At 37.8% G+C, this 13,400-nt stretch overlaps 1 protein-coding gene across 4 annotated transcripts in view; it reads right to left on the reverse strand.

Annotated features, from left to right (window-relative positions):
- Window positions 1-3,305: 3,305 nt before the first annotated feature.
- dlgap1b (discs, large (Drosophila) homolog-associated protein 1b) overlaps window positions 3,306-13,400 on the reverse strand; it is a 161,771-nt gene continuing 151,676 nt past the window's right edge. For 3 of the 4 annotated variants that reach the window (XM_037537057.1, XM_017715954.2, XM_037537058.1), the window contains 4 exons: window positions 12,951-13,375; window positions 9,685-9,776; window positions 8,845-8,997; window positions 3,306-8,371 (listed from right to left, as the gene is read on the reverse strand). In XM_037537057.1, the coding sequence (XP_037392954.1) occupies window positions 8,159-8,371; window positions 8,845-8,997; window positions 9,685-9,776; window positions 12,951-13,375 (883 nt within the window). In that variant the 3' untranslated portion in view covers window positions 3,306-8,158. The other variant, XM_017715955.2, reaches the window with a different exon arrangement.

Here is a 13,400-nt window from a genome sequence, read left to right on the forward strand (position 1 = left end):
GCTGTGTGCCTCCACATACAATACCAACAGATTAGTAGGGACACGTTTGCCCTGGATACTCAATTCACATTCTATTAGGCAACTGTTCTTTCCAGTGGACTGCCTGCCTGAAACAGATCTTGAATGAGTTTTTTTGTAGACACACACACACATTTTATATATATGTATATGTATATATGTGTATATATGTCATGACCAACAGTAATGGTCCAAAACTGGAATAAGTAACATTTTTGCCTTCTCCCAAAACGTTAGCATTTTGCATATCTTTTTTTTTGCACAGCAATGACATGTTATGATCATTTTTATACTCCGCTAACACTCCTGAACCTTCCTCCCCTGTGGATGGGCAGAGGCCCATTCAGCCACTCCCATCAGGAGAGAAGTATTTAATCAAAGACCATCAGTTAGAGTAACTTTGTATTGATTTGTTGTGTCCCTTTCCTGGGAACAATTGGACCCAAATCATCATCATGACCCCCACAGCATAACAGCGTCATTGGACCCCTCACTGTAGAGGTCAAGCATTCAGTGTTGTATGTCACACATGCACTCGCCCACTTGTGGAAAACATGGTGAAGGATGATTCCTCTGGCCATATCACATTTTTCTACATCTCTGTAGACAAGTGCCTATGGGTTTTACACCACTGAACTCCCAAATGTGCATTTGTCTTTGTAATGAGGGGTTTATGTGCTGCAAGCCTGCTATTATATCTATCTCTATGCAGTTGTGGACAGACTGTTCTTGCATGTTCAGTCACTTGAGGAACAGTAGCTCTTCTTTACATATCACATAATGCATGAGCATCACAATCATTGAATGTGCACTTTCACACAACTTTTCTATGTTATTTGCTAATATCTCCATTTAGGTATATAGAAAAGATATCACTTTAGTCCCAGTTCCTATAGTCACTTGAGCAGTCTTACTGAGGCTCCTGCCTTCTGTGCCCCAATAACTAACCCTCATCCAAAATTACGTCTATGTTTTCTATTGCCATCTTGATTCAAATTGTTTCATGTAGTATACCTGTCTTAAAGCATCTTTTGCTGTTTTATGTTTCTCCATTCTTTTATTTCGGTATTTCTGTTTCTGCAATTACTAACCTTGAATTTCAATTCATAATATCACTACTGTGGAAGGATATCTGTTGTTCTTTTCTGTAGCACATCACAATAACACTGTAGATACAGATTCTACTAAATTAATCCCTAAACCTAAACATAACCCTGTCCTTAATGTCAACCTAAAACCCAAATCTAACCCTAAACCTAATCTTAATCTTGACACATTTGATGGTTACTGCAGTTTCAGTAGAATTTCACAGCCACACAAGAAAAAACAAGGTGGGAATTCAAATGAACAAGTCCAGCACACCTCTTCAAATGAAATCTAGAATATCAATTTGTTTTTGAGAAACGTAGAAAGCTAGCAAAGCAAAGACTATATCTTAAAAGTAATGCCGTTATGGGGGTCTTGTTCGGTTGAAGGAGTTTATGGTCATACAGGGCCAAACCCATGCAGATAAGGGGAGAACATGCAAAGTCCACACAGAGAGGACCCCGGTCACCTGCATTAGAGTACAACTTCTTTATTTATTTTTTTTCATAGTTTTTGGAAAAAAAATTTCCTTTGCACTGTGGAGTGATGAATCACGCTTATCCATCTGGCAGTCTGATGAATGAGTCTGGGTTTGGCGAATGCCTGGAGAACGTTACTTGTCTGACTGCATTGTGCCAAGTGTAAAGTTTGGTGAAGGAGGGATAATGCTATGAGGTGTTTTTTCAGGGACTGGACTCAGGCCTTTAGTTCCAGTGAAGGGAAATCTTAATGCTTCAGTAGACCAAGACAGTTTGGACAATTCTTTTTTTCCAACTTTGTGGGAACAGTTTGGGAAAGGTCATTTTCTGTTCCAGCAAGACTGTGCCCCAGTGCACAAAGCAAAGTCCATAAAGACGTGGCTGGGTGAGTTTGGTGTGAAAGAACTTGACTGCCCTGCATACAGCCCTGATCACAACCCCATCAACCCATCAGTATCTGAACTCACAAACACTCTTCTGGGTGAATGGGCAATAATCACCACACTCCAAAATCTTGTAGAAAGCTTCCCAGAAGAGTGGAAGGTGTTATGGCTGCAAATAGGGGACCAACTCCATATTATTGTTTATGGATTTAGAATGGGATGTCATAAAAGCTCCAGTGGGTGTAATGTGTAGGTGTCCCAATAGTTTGTACCCATAGTAAATATACAATGGTGCACTTGAGTAGTGCTGTCGCCTCACAGCAAGAAAGGCTTAAGTTCAATTCCCTGGCTGGGTGATCAGGGTCCTATCTGTGTGGAATTTGCATGTACTTCCCATGTCTTTTTCTTTAGAATTTGTCTAACAAGCATGTTTGAGAGTTTCTTTCGAAGATAGTATTTATTTTGTAGGTATGTCTTCTAAAAATATTCTCCTAAAATATAAAAAATGTAACTGAATTCTGCCTTTACAAATGTAACTTGGACTGAATACAGAGGTTTTGTATTCTGAAAACATATTTGCAATAACACTGGCAATGGGAGATGGTAAAAATCAGCCAAGAAGAGGACGTCTACATTAACCCCACACACAGTTCAGAGGATGGTTCATGTTTCCAAAGAGTCACAGTTGGGAAATTGCAAACATTCCTTAGGACTTGGGGTCTGAACAACTTCCAAACTACAATCAGACACCAACTACATATCTGCATATTGTTTGGGAGAGTTGCTAGAGGAAATTCAAGGACCTACAGTTTGCTAGACCTTACTGGAACCTTCAGTGGGACCATGTGCTGTGCTGTAAAGATACAGTTTTTGACAAACACCAGAGGTGGGTTGGCACAAAGATGGTCATGCAGAAAAGTGTCTCATTCTGAACCACTGTGATGTATGGTGGATGGTTATGTTGTAGAGCTGTTTTTATTCCAAAGGCCCTGTACAACTTGTTCAAATGATGGATTCCAAGTACTGGGCTGTGGTGGGATCTTCCAGAGGGAAATTAATCAAAAGCACATCCCAGAGGCAACACAAAAATGTTTTACCACCCACAGAATCAAGATTTTGCCGTGACCTGTGATCTAAACCCTATAGATTCTGTGTGGAGGAGTGGTCTATTATAATAAAATAAATAAAAGCGGTCATATTAAAAATATATAATTGCCTTCTGAGGAAATTAAAATGCTAGATTTCCAAAATATGTTTCAAAACACACTCCCATGTACACACACATACACACGTGCGCACACACACGCGCACACACACACAAATGCACAATATAAACTGCTGAGAATGGCAACTTAGTATTTTAATGACCAAAATTTCAGACACGTGCCATTACATCAAGTGAGTAATAACATTAATTACAAATGATCTGTTTGGTTAACATGTTTTTAGATGTAAGTTGTATACATTTACATTAAAGAGAACATTCATGTATTTACAAACAGTTGTTTGAATAATTTTTATGCTTCAACACTATCATCATTAACCTTTCTACACTTTCCAGAAAGCTTTGAGGCTGGTGCTCACTCATTCATTTGGCAAATATCCACAATCCGAACATGTCATTTTTATAGTTTTCACCTTGGAAAAAAAGAAAAACCCCAAAGAACCCCCCCCCAAAATACAAACATTAAATAAATTTCATACTAGCTAAAAAGAACTGAGAGTGGCACTCACCTTTAGTCTTGCAGTAATCAGGAATATCTAGTATTTTGTGATATCTAGTCATCTAGTGATTGTCCTCAAAATTAAAACCTTACATTTACTCAATAGTTTTGGTGGAGCCCTTTAGAGAAACTACTCATGCTAACGTTCAATAGGGGCAGATACAGAAGATTCCATAATAGTTGTAAGGACAACATGACTACATAAAAATCTTCATGGCAACGTCTGAGAACAAAAACATTTCTTAACCAAGAGACGACTATAAGGAGATGAGACCTGTTCCCACACAGAAACACACGTCCACATACATACACACTATATAGTCTCCCCTGAGGCTATGTTGTGCATGACTATCATAATTTCATAAATTAAGGCTGAGAATTTAAACATCAACCATATTTAAAACAACTACTAACCACAGTAAAAAAGGGCATTTTATAGTGCATAATAACAATAACCAAAACAGTCTTTTTGTAGCAATAAATACAAGAGACATACTGAAAATACTACTATGGTCAAACTGTACAAGAGGAGCAAACAAAACAAAACAAAACAAAAAACAAAACAAAGTGGCTGCACGTTAGCTACTGGGTGGATAATATAAATAGATTTATTTTCAAACAACTACACAGTGAAGCATTTCAAATATTATTTCAAGAAAGTAGTAGCTCTGTATTTTTCATAGTTTAAGTGCAAAGTAATGTTTTGATAAGTAATAGAAAATTCATCAGAATATGTACTGGAGTATTCAGGTACTTAAGTGCACATATGACAGTTATCAGTTTTGTAAATCATAAGAGCAGCACTATCTACCAAACAGGAATTCAACAGTTTTATTATAATGAGTTTTCTAGAAATAGAAAAATATTTATGGTATTTGCCCTACATAGATGCATCTACATGAACTTTCTAGACACGCTTTGAAAATTATTTTTACTAATGTCATATTACAAACAGATACATATCGCCTGGGAGGCTTGTATATGTTACAGTGAGCTGTGCTACATTTCAGTCAAAAAGTGAAACCCTTTGGATAAGAAAAAACAAAAATTAGGAAGCACTTTGAAATATGCACTTAAATGTGTTGATAGCACACACGCACACATTCACTCACACAGATGGCCTCAGTGGGCCAAAGATGCCACAATAACATTTTGATTTTTCAGCACCCTAATGATCACAATATTAAGCCTGAATAACATAAAATTGCTCTGCAGCTGAAGTCATAAATTTGTACACACTTAGGTTAAAGTCATTAAAACTCAATTTAACAACAGATGTTTCACTTATAGTTCAATACATGAAAATTCCAGTGAGTCACAGGTTTACACACACCAAGTTGACTGTACCTTTAAACAGCTTGTAAAAGTCCAGAAAACAACGCCATGGTTTTAGTAGCTTCTGATAAGCTAACTGACATAATTTTAAGTTAGTTTGAGAGGTGTGGCAGTATTTTAAGGCCTACCTTCAAGACCTATTTGTCTCTTTGCTTGACATCATAGGGAAAAAGGAGATCAGCCAAGTCATCAAAGAAAGAATTGTGGACATTCACAAGTCTAGTACATCCTTGGAAGTTCCAAACTTTCCAAAATTTTCAAAGGTACCATGTTCATCTGTCGAAACGATGAAATGCTATTTTAAACACCATGGGACCACACAGTCATCATACTATTTAGGAAGGAGACGCATTCTATTTCCTACAAATGAATGTACTTTTGTGAGAAAAATGCATATTAATCCAAGAATAGCAAACAACCTTGTAAAGATGCTGGAGGAAACAGGTACAAAAGTATCTACATCAACAGTAAAACGTGTCAAGTATTGACATGACCTGAAAGGACACTCAGCAAGGAAAGAGCCAATCCTCTAAAACCACCATAAAAAAGTTTGCAACTGTACATGGGAACAAAGATCGTACTATTTGGAGAAAGGTTCTCTGGTCTGATGAAACAAAAATATTTGGCCATATTGACCATCCCTATGTGTGGAGGAAAAAGGGGGAGGCTTGCAAGCCAAAGAACACTATCCTAACTGTGAAACATACGGGTGGCAGCACCATTTTGTGAGGGTGCTTTGCTGTAGGAGGGACCGGGGCACTTCACAAAATAGTTGGCATTATGAGGAAAGACAATTATATAGAGATATTGAAACACCTCCAGACATCAGACACAAAGTTAAAGATTGTGCAAAATGGGTATATAGACTTCTATATAGACAAAGGCCCTAAGCATACTTCCAAAGTTGTGGCAAAATGGCTTAAGGACAACAAAGTCAAAGTAATACAGTGGCCATCACAAAGCCCTGAGCTCAGTTTATGGGAAGAACTGAAAAAGCACATGCAAGGTGCAAGGAGGCCTACTAACCTGATCAGTTACACCAGTTTTGTCAGGAGGAATGAATAACTATTTCAGCAACTTATTGTGAGCAGCTTGTGGAAGGGTACCTGAAACAATTAACTCAAAACAATTTAAAGGCAATGCTACCAAATACCACGTGTATGTAAATTTCTGAGCCACTAAGAATATCATGAAAGAAATAAAAGCTGAAAAAATCGTGTCTAGTATTCATCTGACACGGCACATTCTTAAAATATAGTAGTGACACTAACATAAAAGATTGAATGTGTACTAGGATTAAATCCAGGAATTGTGAAAAACATTTGAATTTAAATAAATGGGGCTAAGGTGTATGTAAATATATGACTTCAACTGTATATGTAGATATAGCTACTATAAAAGGCAGCTATACACAAACTAGTAAGTCACAACATCTGTGACTTCAAACATTGTCATCTTAAATACAATTTTCTTCTTACTGAATCAGAATAATTTGTTTACTTTTTAAAAACAAAGAAAACTAAAAAATGTTAACAAGGGATTCTTCTTAGTTAAATTTCTTGATTTCTCCTTCTGCAACCTTGTGAGTCAGAGACCTGAACAGATTTTCATCAAACCTCTTACAATAAAACAAATTTATATTATAGATTTGGTCTATTATATAAAGATATGTAGGCTTAAAGTGACAGGTTTTGTTAGCAATCTGAGTTCAATATTGTAAGAGTGAAGTTAAAATAACCTTTAAAGTTTAATGATGCATTGAATACTGACTGTGTTATTTCATAAATGAGATGCAATGAATGCAATAATGGTGAGATGGTGCATTTTGATGCATTTTCAAGTAAAAATACTATCCCAGACCAAAACACTCATGGTTGATATAGGCCTTATAAGTGCATGTGTGTCATGTTCATGTCAGCTAGGCTGTAGTTCAGGCTCGGCCAAAGAGGAGAATAGAACAGACATCCATTCTCCACTCACAAATGTTTTTCCATAGCAACTTTTGGATGGTTGGCCAAGCTTTACAACACTTTGGCAAAAAAAAACAAAAAACAGTTCAACCTAGAGCAAAAGTGTATTGCACTTAATTTAGTGTTGTAACAAAATGTTGAGTTTACAGTTTAAAATGCTACAGTGAACTGGTCTGTAATTGTAGCTAAACTAAACTAGGCAGTTTGAAAACAACAATGACAAATTTGCCACCACACTAACACCAACTACAGGTGTTTGGCTTGATTAACAAGGAACTAAACCTATGCTTACAATGTGATTAGTGTACCATTTTAAAGTGGAAAGTGAACATTGTGTGTGAACCCAAATAAAGTGTCCTACAATTTCAGACCAGCTTGAATGAGATTTCTGCTAACTTTCTGTAAAACTTGTCCAACCTAGCAACAGCAGCTACACTGTATGTAAAGTTGCACAGGTGCTAGATAGAGAAAACACACCACACATATTTCACTAGAAGGGAATCTTGTGAAAGAAAGGAAGCTTAGAAAGAAAGAAAACGAGACGAGCACAAATGAGAAGCTGAAGGGGCATGTGGTTCTTCCACTTGTTCCCTTGATAATGACACAAAAACAGTTTCACCCAGTCCCAGGGGACAAGATGACACATGAGAGCACACACAGCCATTTGAGTGCTACACTAATGTGATGAAGCCTTTGAGTACTGCTCTTTAAACACTGTGATAACAGTGAAACTTGGGTTATGTTTTAGGATACAATTATATAGCCTTATAAAATTTAATAGTAAAGAGAATGGCTGCTATTAATTTTTTAAAACAATCTTTGGGAGGATAACAATGAAGCTACATCTAAACTGGCTAAATCTGGAAGATAAAAAAGAAGGAAATAAAAAAAGTCAGAAACTCAAAGATTTCCACTGTCTATAACCTCTTAGCATATATATACTTTTAAGCACTTTTATAGAGGAAAAATGAAGCAGTGATTATATTACAACTACCCTGCCTAAGTCATTGTCATTCAGACCATTTGTGTGTGGTGAGGTTGTGTGTGTGGAAGCTACATGGCCATCTACAAGTCTCTGAATTGCCTGAAGTGTGTAGTATGTAAGTTATCTTTACTTCTATAGGCTTCAACTGCGTATGTGGGGTTTGCATCCGTATATGTGTTTATAATCGTGTCTGGGCTTCTGGTATATAGATTTCGATACTGTCTGCACACTCTGTGGCAGAGCTCTGGCGTAGTGTAGCAGCAGCACGTTTAGCTGCTTGCAGTCGTTTTCGTGCCTCTAGTCTCTGTGAGCCCTCCAAAGAGCGATCCCTCACCAGCAGTGCTACACCTTTTCCTGGCTTCTTCGGCACTGGTGGAGGTACTCGCCTCTCCTGGACAGCAATGATAAACCAGTTAGCCCCGCTGCTAAATACCACAACTAGCGCATGCATGCGTGAAATGGAGAGAATGGCATTTAGTGGCCATATTTGTGGCATCACTGTTGAATGAAGTTACATTGCATGTGAGGAACTCAAAATAAATAAAACCCATTGGCCAATTCTGCATGAAGGAAGCAGGGCCCTTTGCTTAGCGAACAACATACTGCGTGCAGTGAGGGAGCGGCATCTCAAAACCAGATCACTGTCAACAACAAAACAAACAAACAAAAATAAAATAACATCAGACAGGAAACAAGAAAATGACATACATGCAACACTCATGTTTGGGACACGGTCATCAATCATGCAGCAACAAAGAACAAAGAACAGCAAGAAACTCTTTTAGAATGTTTTATAATGACTTACAAGAACATCTAAGCATTTTGGATAGATTTTTTGAAAGAAAAAAAAAATCAGTATTTTACCTTTTGCTCAGATGGTTCCAAGCATTTCCAGTTGTTGGCTTTGAGTTGGTGCAATTCATCAAACTTCAAACTGATGTTTTCAATAGACAACTGCAACATATCCCAGAATCCTGCAAGGTCCTGTGACACAGGTCGTGGGTGGGCATTGGGGTTCTAAAGGGAGGAGAAAAATGTTAATACACATTTCAGTTCTCAAATAAATGTAAAAAATACTTAAGAAACTATCTTCTATTTCGGCTGTTGTATAGAATTAAACTGATTTGAAGTGCAATACTGGGACATTATTGTATGACATCAAGGCAGTGAATCCTATCATCCAGGTAGATACGATTCCAGGAATATTTGAACAGATCGGATATCAGCTATACTAATCCAGATTTCATTCCGATCCTCTGATATGGTTTTTTGTGCTCTATTTATGCAATGGTGGGACATGTTTTCAGAAGCTGACAAGCAGTATGCCAGCAGAAGCATGTCATCAGTGCTGTTACTGCTAATGGCAGTTAAACAAGAAAATTTTTACAAATGTAGAATGTCTCTACACTGCTTTTCTATTTTCATTGCAACTTGCAACTTCAGACTATCTGAAATGATAGCGTATTCATGACACTATAAAATGGCTTTTTTTTTACATAAGTAGCCCAAAACACAAAATATATCAATTCAGAGTGCACACCACTAAGCATATATCACCAGAAGTAACTGGTAAGCAAAATCTTTAGAGCTTTCAATCAAATAGGATCACAAGTTGATATTAAATAGACTACTTTAAAAAATGTACATATTAAAATGTTTTCAAGGCATACTGGACTGTAATTGGCTGGTTTGTTGTGCACATACCAGGTTCTCCTCACATAGCTCCCGGAACTGCTGGAACTTCTGCGACATCAGCAGCTGAGCGCTACCTACTGCACTCCGAATCTTTTCCAGTACTACAAAGACACACAGAGAACAGGGGCTAATCTATAGACAATAACACATGCACAGCAACCTGCTTGTACTTTGGTGTTGGGTCATTAAAATATATATTTGTGCTATAGCCTGCAAAATGAACTCCCTGTAAAGAATACACACCTTCACGCCTTCAAGTATATGTCTATGTATGTTTGAACTTCAAAATCACACTGTTAAGACTTTACTGCTGTGCCTTTGAAGTGAGGTGTCATAAATATCTTAGGGTTGGGAATGTAAATGTAGGTGAATGTTTATTCTGTACACCAAACAAACATCTAGCGAGACCCAACAAGCTGAGAAACACAAATGGTTGATGTGCAGGGTCAGAGAGACAGAGTAACAACTAAAACACAAACAGAATATCAGATTACTAATACGGGTGAAAGATGCAGATAAAGAGCCAAAGTCTGGCACTGTCCAGGTCTTTTTCTGAGGTTTGTTCATTGTTTACAGTTGGTTAGGGCTTTTGGAAGAGCTGATTCTTAATTAGCTACAGAAAGGAACCACTACAGTGGGAATGCAGAGAGCTGTTTCAGGATGCTATAGGGTGCTCTCCTCCAAATTAATGAATACGGGGTGAAATACTGGCTAGCATGGAGGTGTTAAGGACCATATGCTTCATACACTAATAACTAAAACAGTGATTAACCCTTACAAATTGAGTTATTAAAATTGTTTCTCTATACTGTTTAAATTGAATTCTATAATAACAAGTCAAATTTGATAACTTAAACGCTAATGAAAACACTAAAGTTTTAATGCAGTTAACACATTTTCCTTGAGTGACCCTTTAATCCATCCGTAGCAGTTCCACCCTGAAGTCCAGTTGACTACAGGCTGTTAGGAATTTCTTTTCATGTACTGTGGCTACGACTCTGTGGCTGTAGTCCTCTTATTCAAATACAGCCTTTAAATGCTCTCACTAGACATCAGTGATGGTAAATGGAAAGTATGTATTCGGAGAAGGAGTTGCCGAAAACAACGTAGAGCTGTAGGCTTACCTTTATAAGTGACAGCATTAGGTTTTGTGTGATGAATAATGGAGGCTGCCACTTTAGATAAGCTAATGAACTTTTACACAAGGCATTTTCTCCTCAGTGCCAACATGTTTCTATATTATTTTTCTCTGACAATAACATCAGCTACAGTAATTCTCCTGATTAATGATACAGCTGCACTATGTCTGCCTTCTCAGCCATGTCCTTAACAATGCGCCCTTGGCAATGCACTCACATTCAGGCACTCAAAGTATAGCATAATTCACCTATGCACAAATGTGAAAAATCAAAATTTTGTGAGTTACTTTCAAGTTAATGTGAAGCCATATAATAAAAATAACGTTACTGAATATTTGAAAGTATCAAATACATTCTGAAGAAGCTTATTTTGTGCATTCATCTAGTTACAACAAAATTGATATTCAAAATTTTTACATTTTATATGGAAAAACTTTCTTTTAGGATCGAATTTGGGCAAGCAAGTATTAATTATAATTAATTATTATTATTACTTATTGTTTATTTGGTTTTTTTGTTTTTTTTAGTTTCAATTATTTTTATATTTTATATTTTGTAAATCATGAAAGTAGAGCTAGGGAGTGATGGAAGAAAGAAAAAATAAAAGAAACGAAAGAGACAGAGGGGCTTCCTGGTGGTAAAAATGTCTGGTATGTGTGTGAGAGACGGAAAGGATATGAACAAGCAGGCTTTGTGATCAGCCACTGTGAACACAGGCACTCCTGAGCAGTCTGTGTGTGTGTTTGAGATTGTGCGAGCTTGTTTGAGGTGGGGAAAAAGGAGGGGAATAGAGAGGGAAAGGATAGACGGAGTCGCTGTGCTAGAAATAAACAGTACTGGTGCAGAACAAGCTTGGCCTTGTGTACAGACAGACTTGTAGTGAGAAGAGATTAGGCTCCAAACAGTCACAGTTTTCATGAGGGCTGCTCAGAGGATACAGCCTCTTGGCACTGAATCTACAGTAATAATAGCATTTCCATTCCATTGCTCAGGCCAACACAACCATTACTGTGCACATTTTTTATCGGGTCTGCATTTTATAATATGATCCAATAGGCCTAGTGTAATGCAATTATTTCACCATCATCTTGACTGCTCTTATTTTTGTTGTACCTTCTTTAATATGGTAATTCAGCTTAGATACACGGTTCTATTAAAATTACAGTTTGGGCAAAAATTTTTATACAAATTTATGAAACTGTCCCCTTACTCTAAATGTAATGGATGAGACAAGACATGTTTGGGTGTGAAGTTAGCTAACTTGTGTAGCTAACAAGTAATAGAATGTGCACTGATTTTTATTTGGGATGTGCATCCTGACTAATTGTGATATTTGAGTACCCGCAGCAAGTGTTAATGAACGGTTAACTGCGGGGATGGAAAAAGAACGCACTTTGATTGAAATGAACGTAGGCCTGTAGCCTTACCTTTCTAGGCATTCGGTAGCATGCTTACGTTTAAGTTCTCCTGATTCAGAATAGCAAAATTTAGTTCTAATATAAATAGTTTCTACTTCATACTATACAAGTAGACAAGTAAATTCACCACATTTTACAGTTTTGTTAAAACATAAAATCAGTTTCACAGAACGGATAACTGAGCTCTCAACAGCCCTTGAACATCCCTAAATACTATTTTGCAAATTGCATGCCTAAATCAACACACACTTGCCTCAAACCAAGCTAAACGTAAAGTAGTCTCAAAGAGACTTGCTTATGTTATTTCTGACACTGTGTGACTGTTATCTATAAATATGGACAAAAGCATATCAAACCATACAAACTCACAGCAAACATCTTGAAGTCTGAATTTTATCAATATGTTTGTCCATTCTTATTGAGTTCAGTATGTTATAGTGTCACAAGCAAAATAAGCAAGTGTGTTTGAGATTACTTAAAACTTGACCTAGCTTGAAGCAAATGTGTCATGACTGAAACACACAGACTGCATGATGCTATCTGGTGAAGTATAAGCTTCCATTACATGTTATCTACTCTAGCCTTGTAGCTTAAGTGCAAAATTAAAGAAGCAACCATAAGATATCAAACTTGTCTACATTTAGTATAAAGGAAAAAATGTTTAAAGTAGATTTTGGCTGAACTAAAATGGCTAACCATTATCACCAATGTGACTCACCCTCATCCGGCAGCTCATTCTCATGCTCATCACGCTCCATCTGCCGGCACCATCCCTTCATCCTCTCCACTTCAGCCTGCAGTAGCTTGAGGAACCAATGTCCATCGCGTGGACACACAGAGCCAGCCCCACCTCCGCTGCTCTCCTCATCCATACTTGCGTCCATCCATGGGTCTGGTGGGGGCAGGATGGACGGGTCAAAGCCCACCTCTGCATAGTCATCCTGGGCACAGGCATGATAGTGGTTCCCTGAGCCTTGGATACTGACTGTGGAAGTGGCCGCATCCCTGGACAACTGCCGTACGGTGGAGCCGTGGCTGGAAACTGGTGTGTAATTGGCTAGGTCACTCTTCAAACCCTCTGAAAGGTCCAGGTCAGCCTGCACGGCTGTGGTGACACTGTTGGAGCGGGTGAGTCTGCGATAGCTAAGAAGAGAAAGTAAAAAAAAAA

The sequence above is a fragment of the Pygocentrus nattereri genome, chromosome 3 (assembly GCF_015220715.1).
Source record: "Pygocentrus nattereri isolate fPygNat1 chromosome 3, fPygNat1.pri, whole genome shotgun sequence".
Classification (NCBI taxonomy): domain Eukaryota; kingdom Metazoa; phylum Chordata; class Actinopteri; order Characiformes; family Serrasalmidae; genus Pygocentrus; species Pygocentrus nattereri.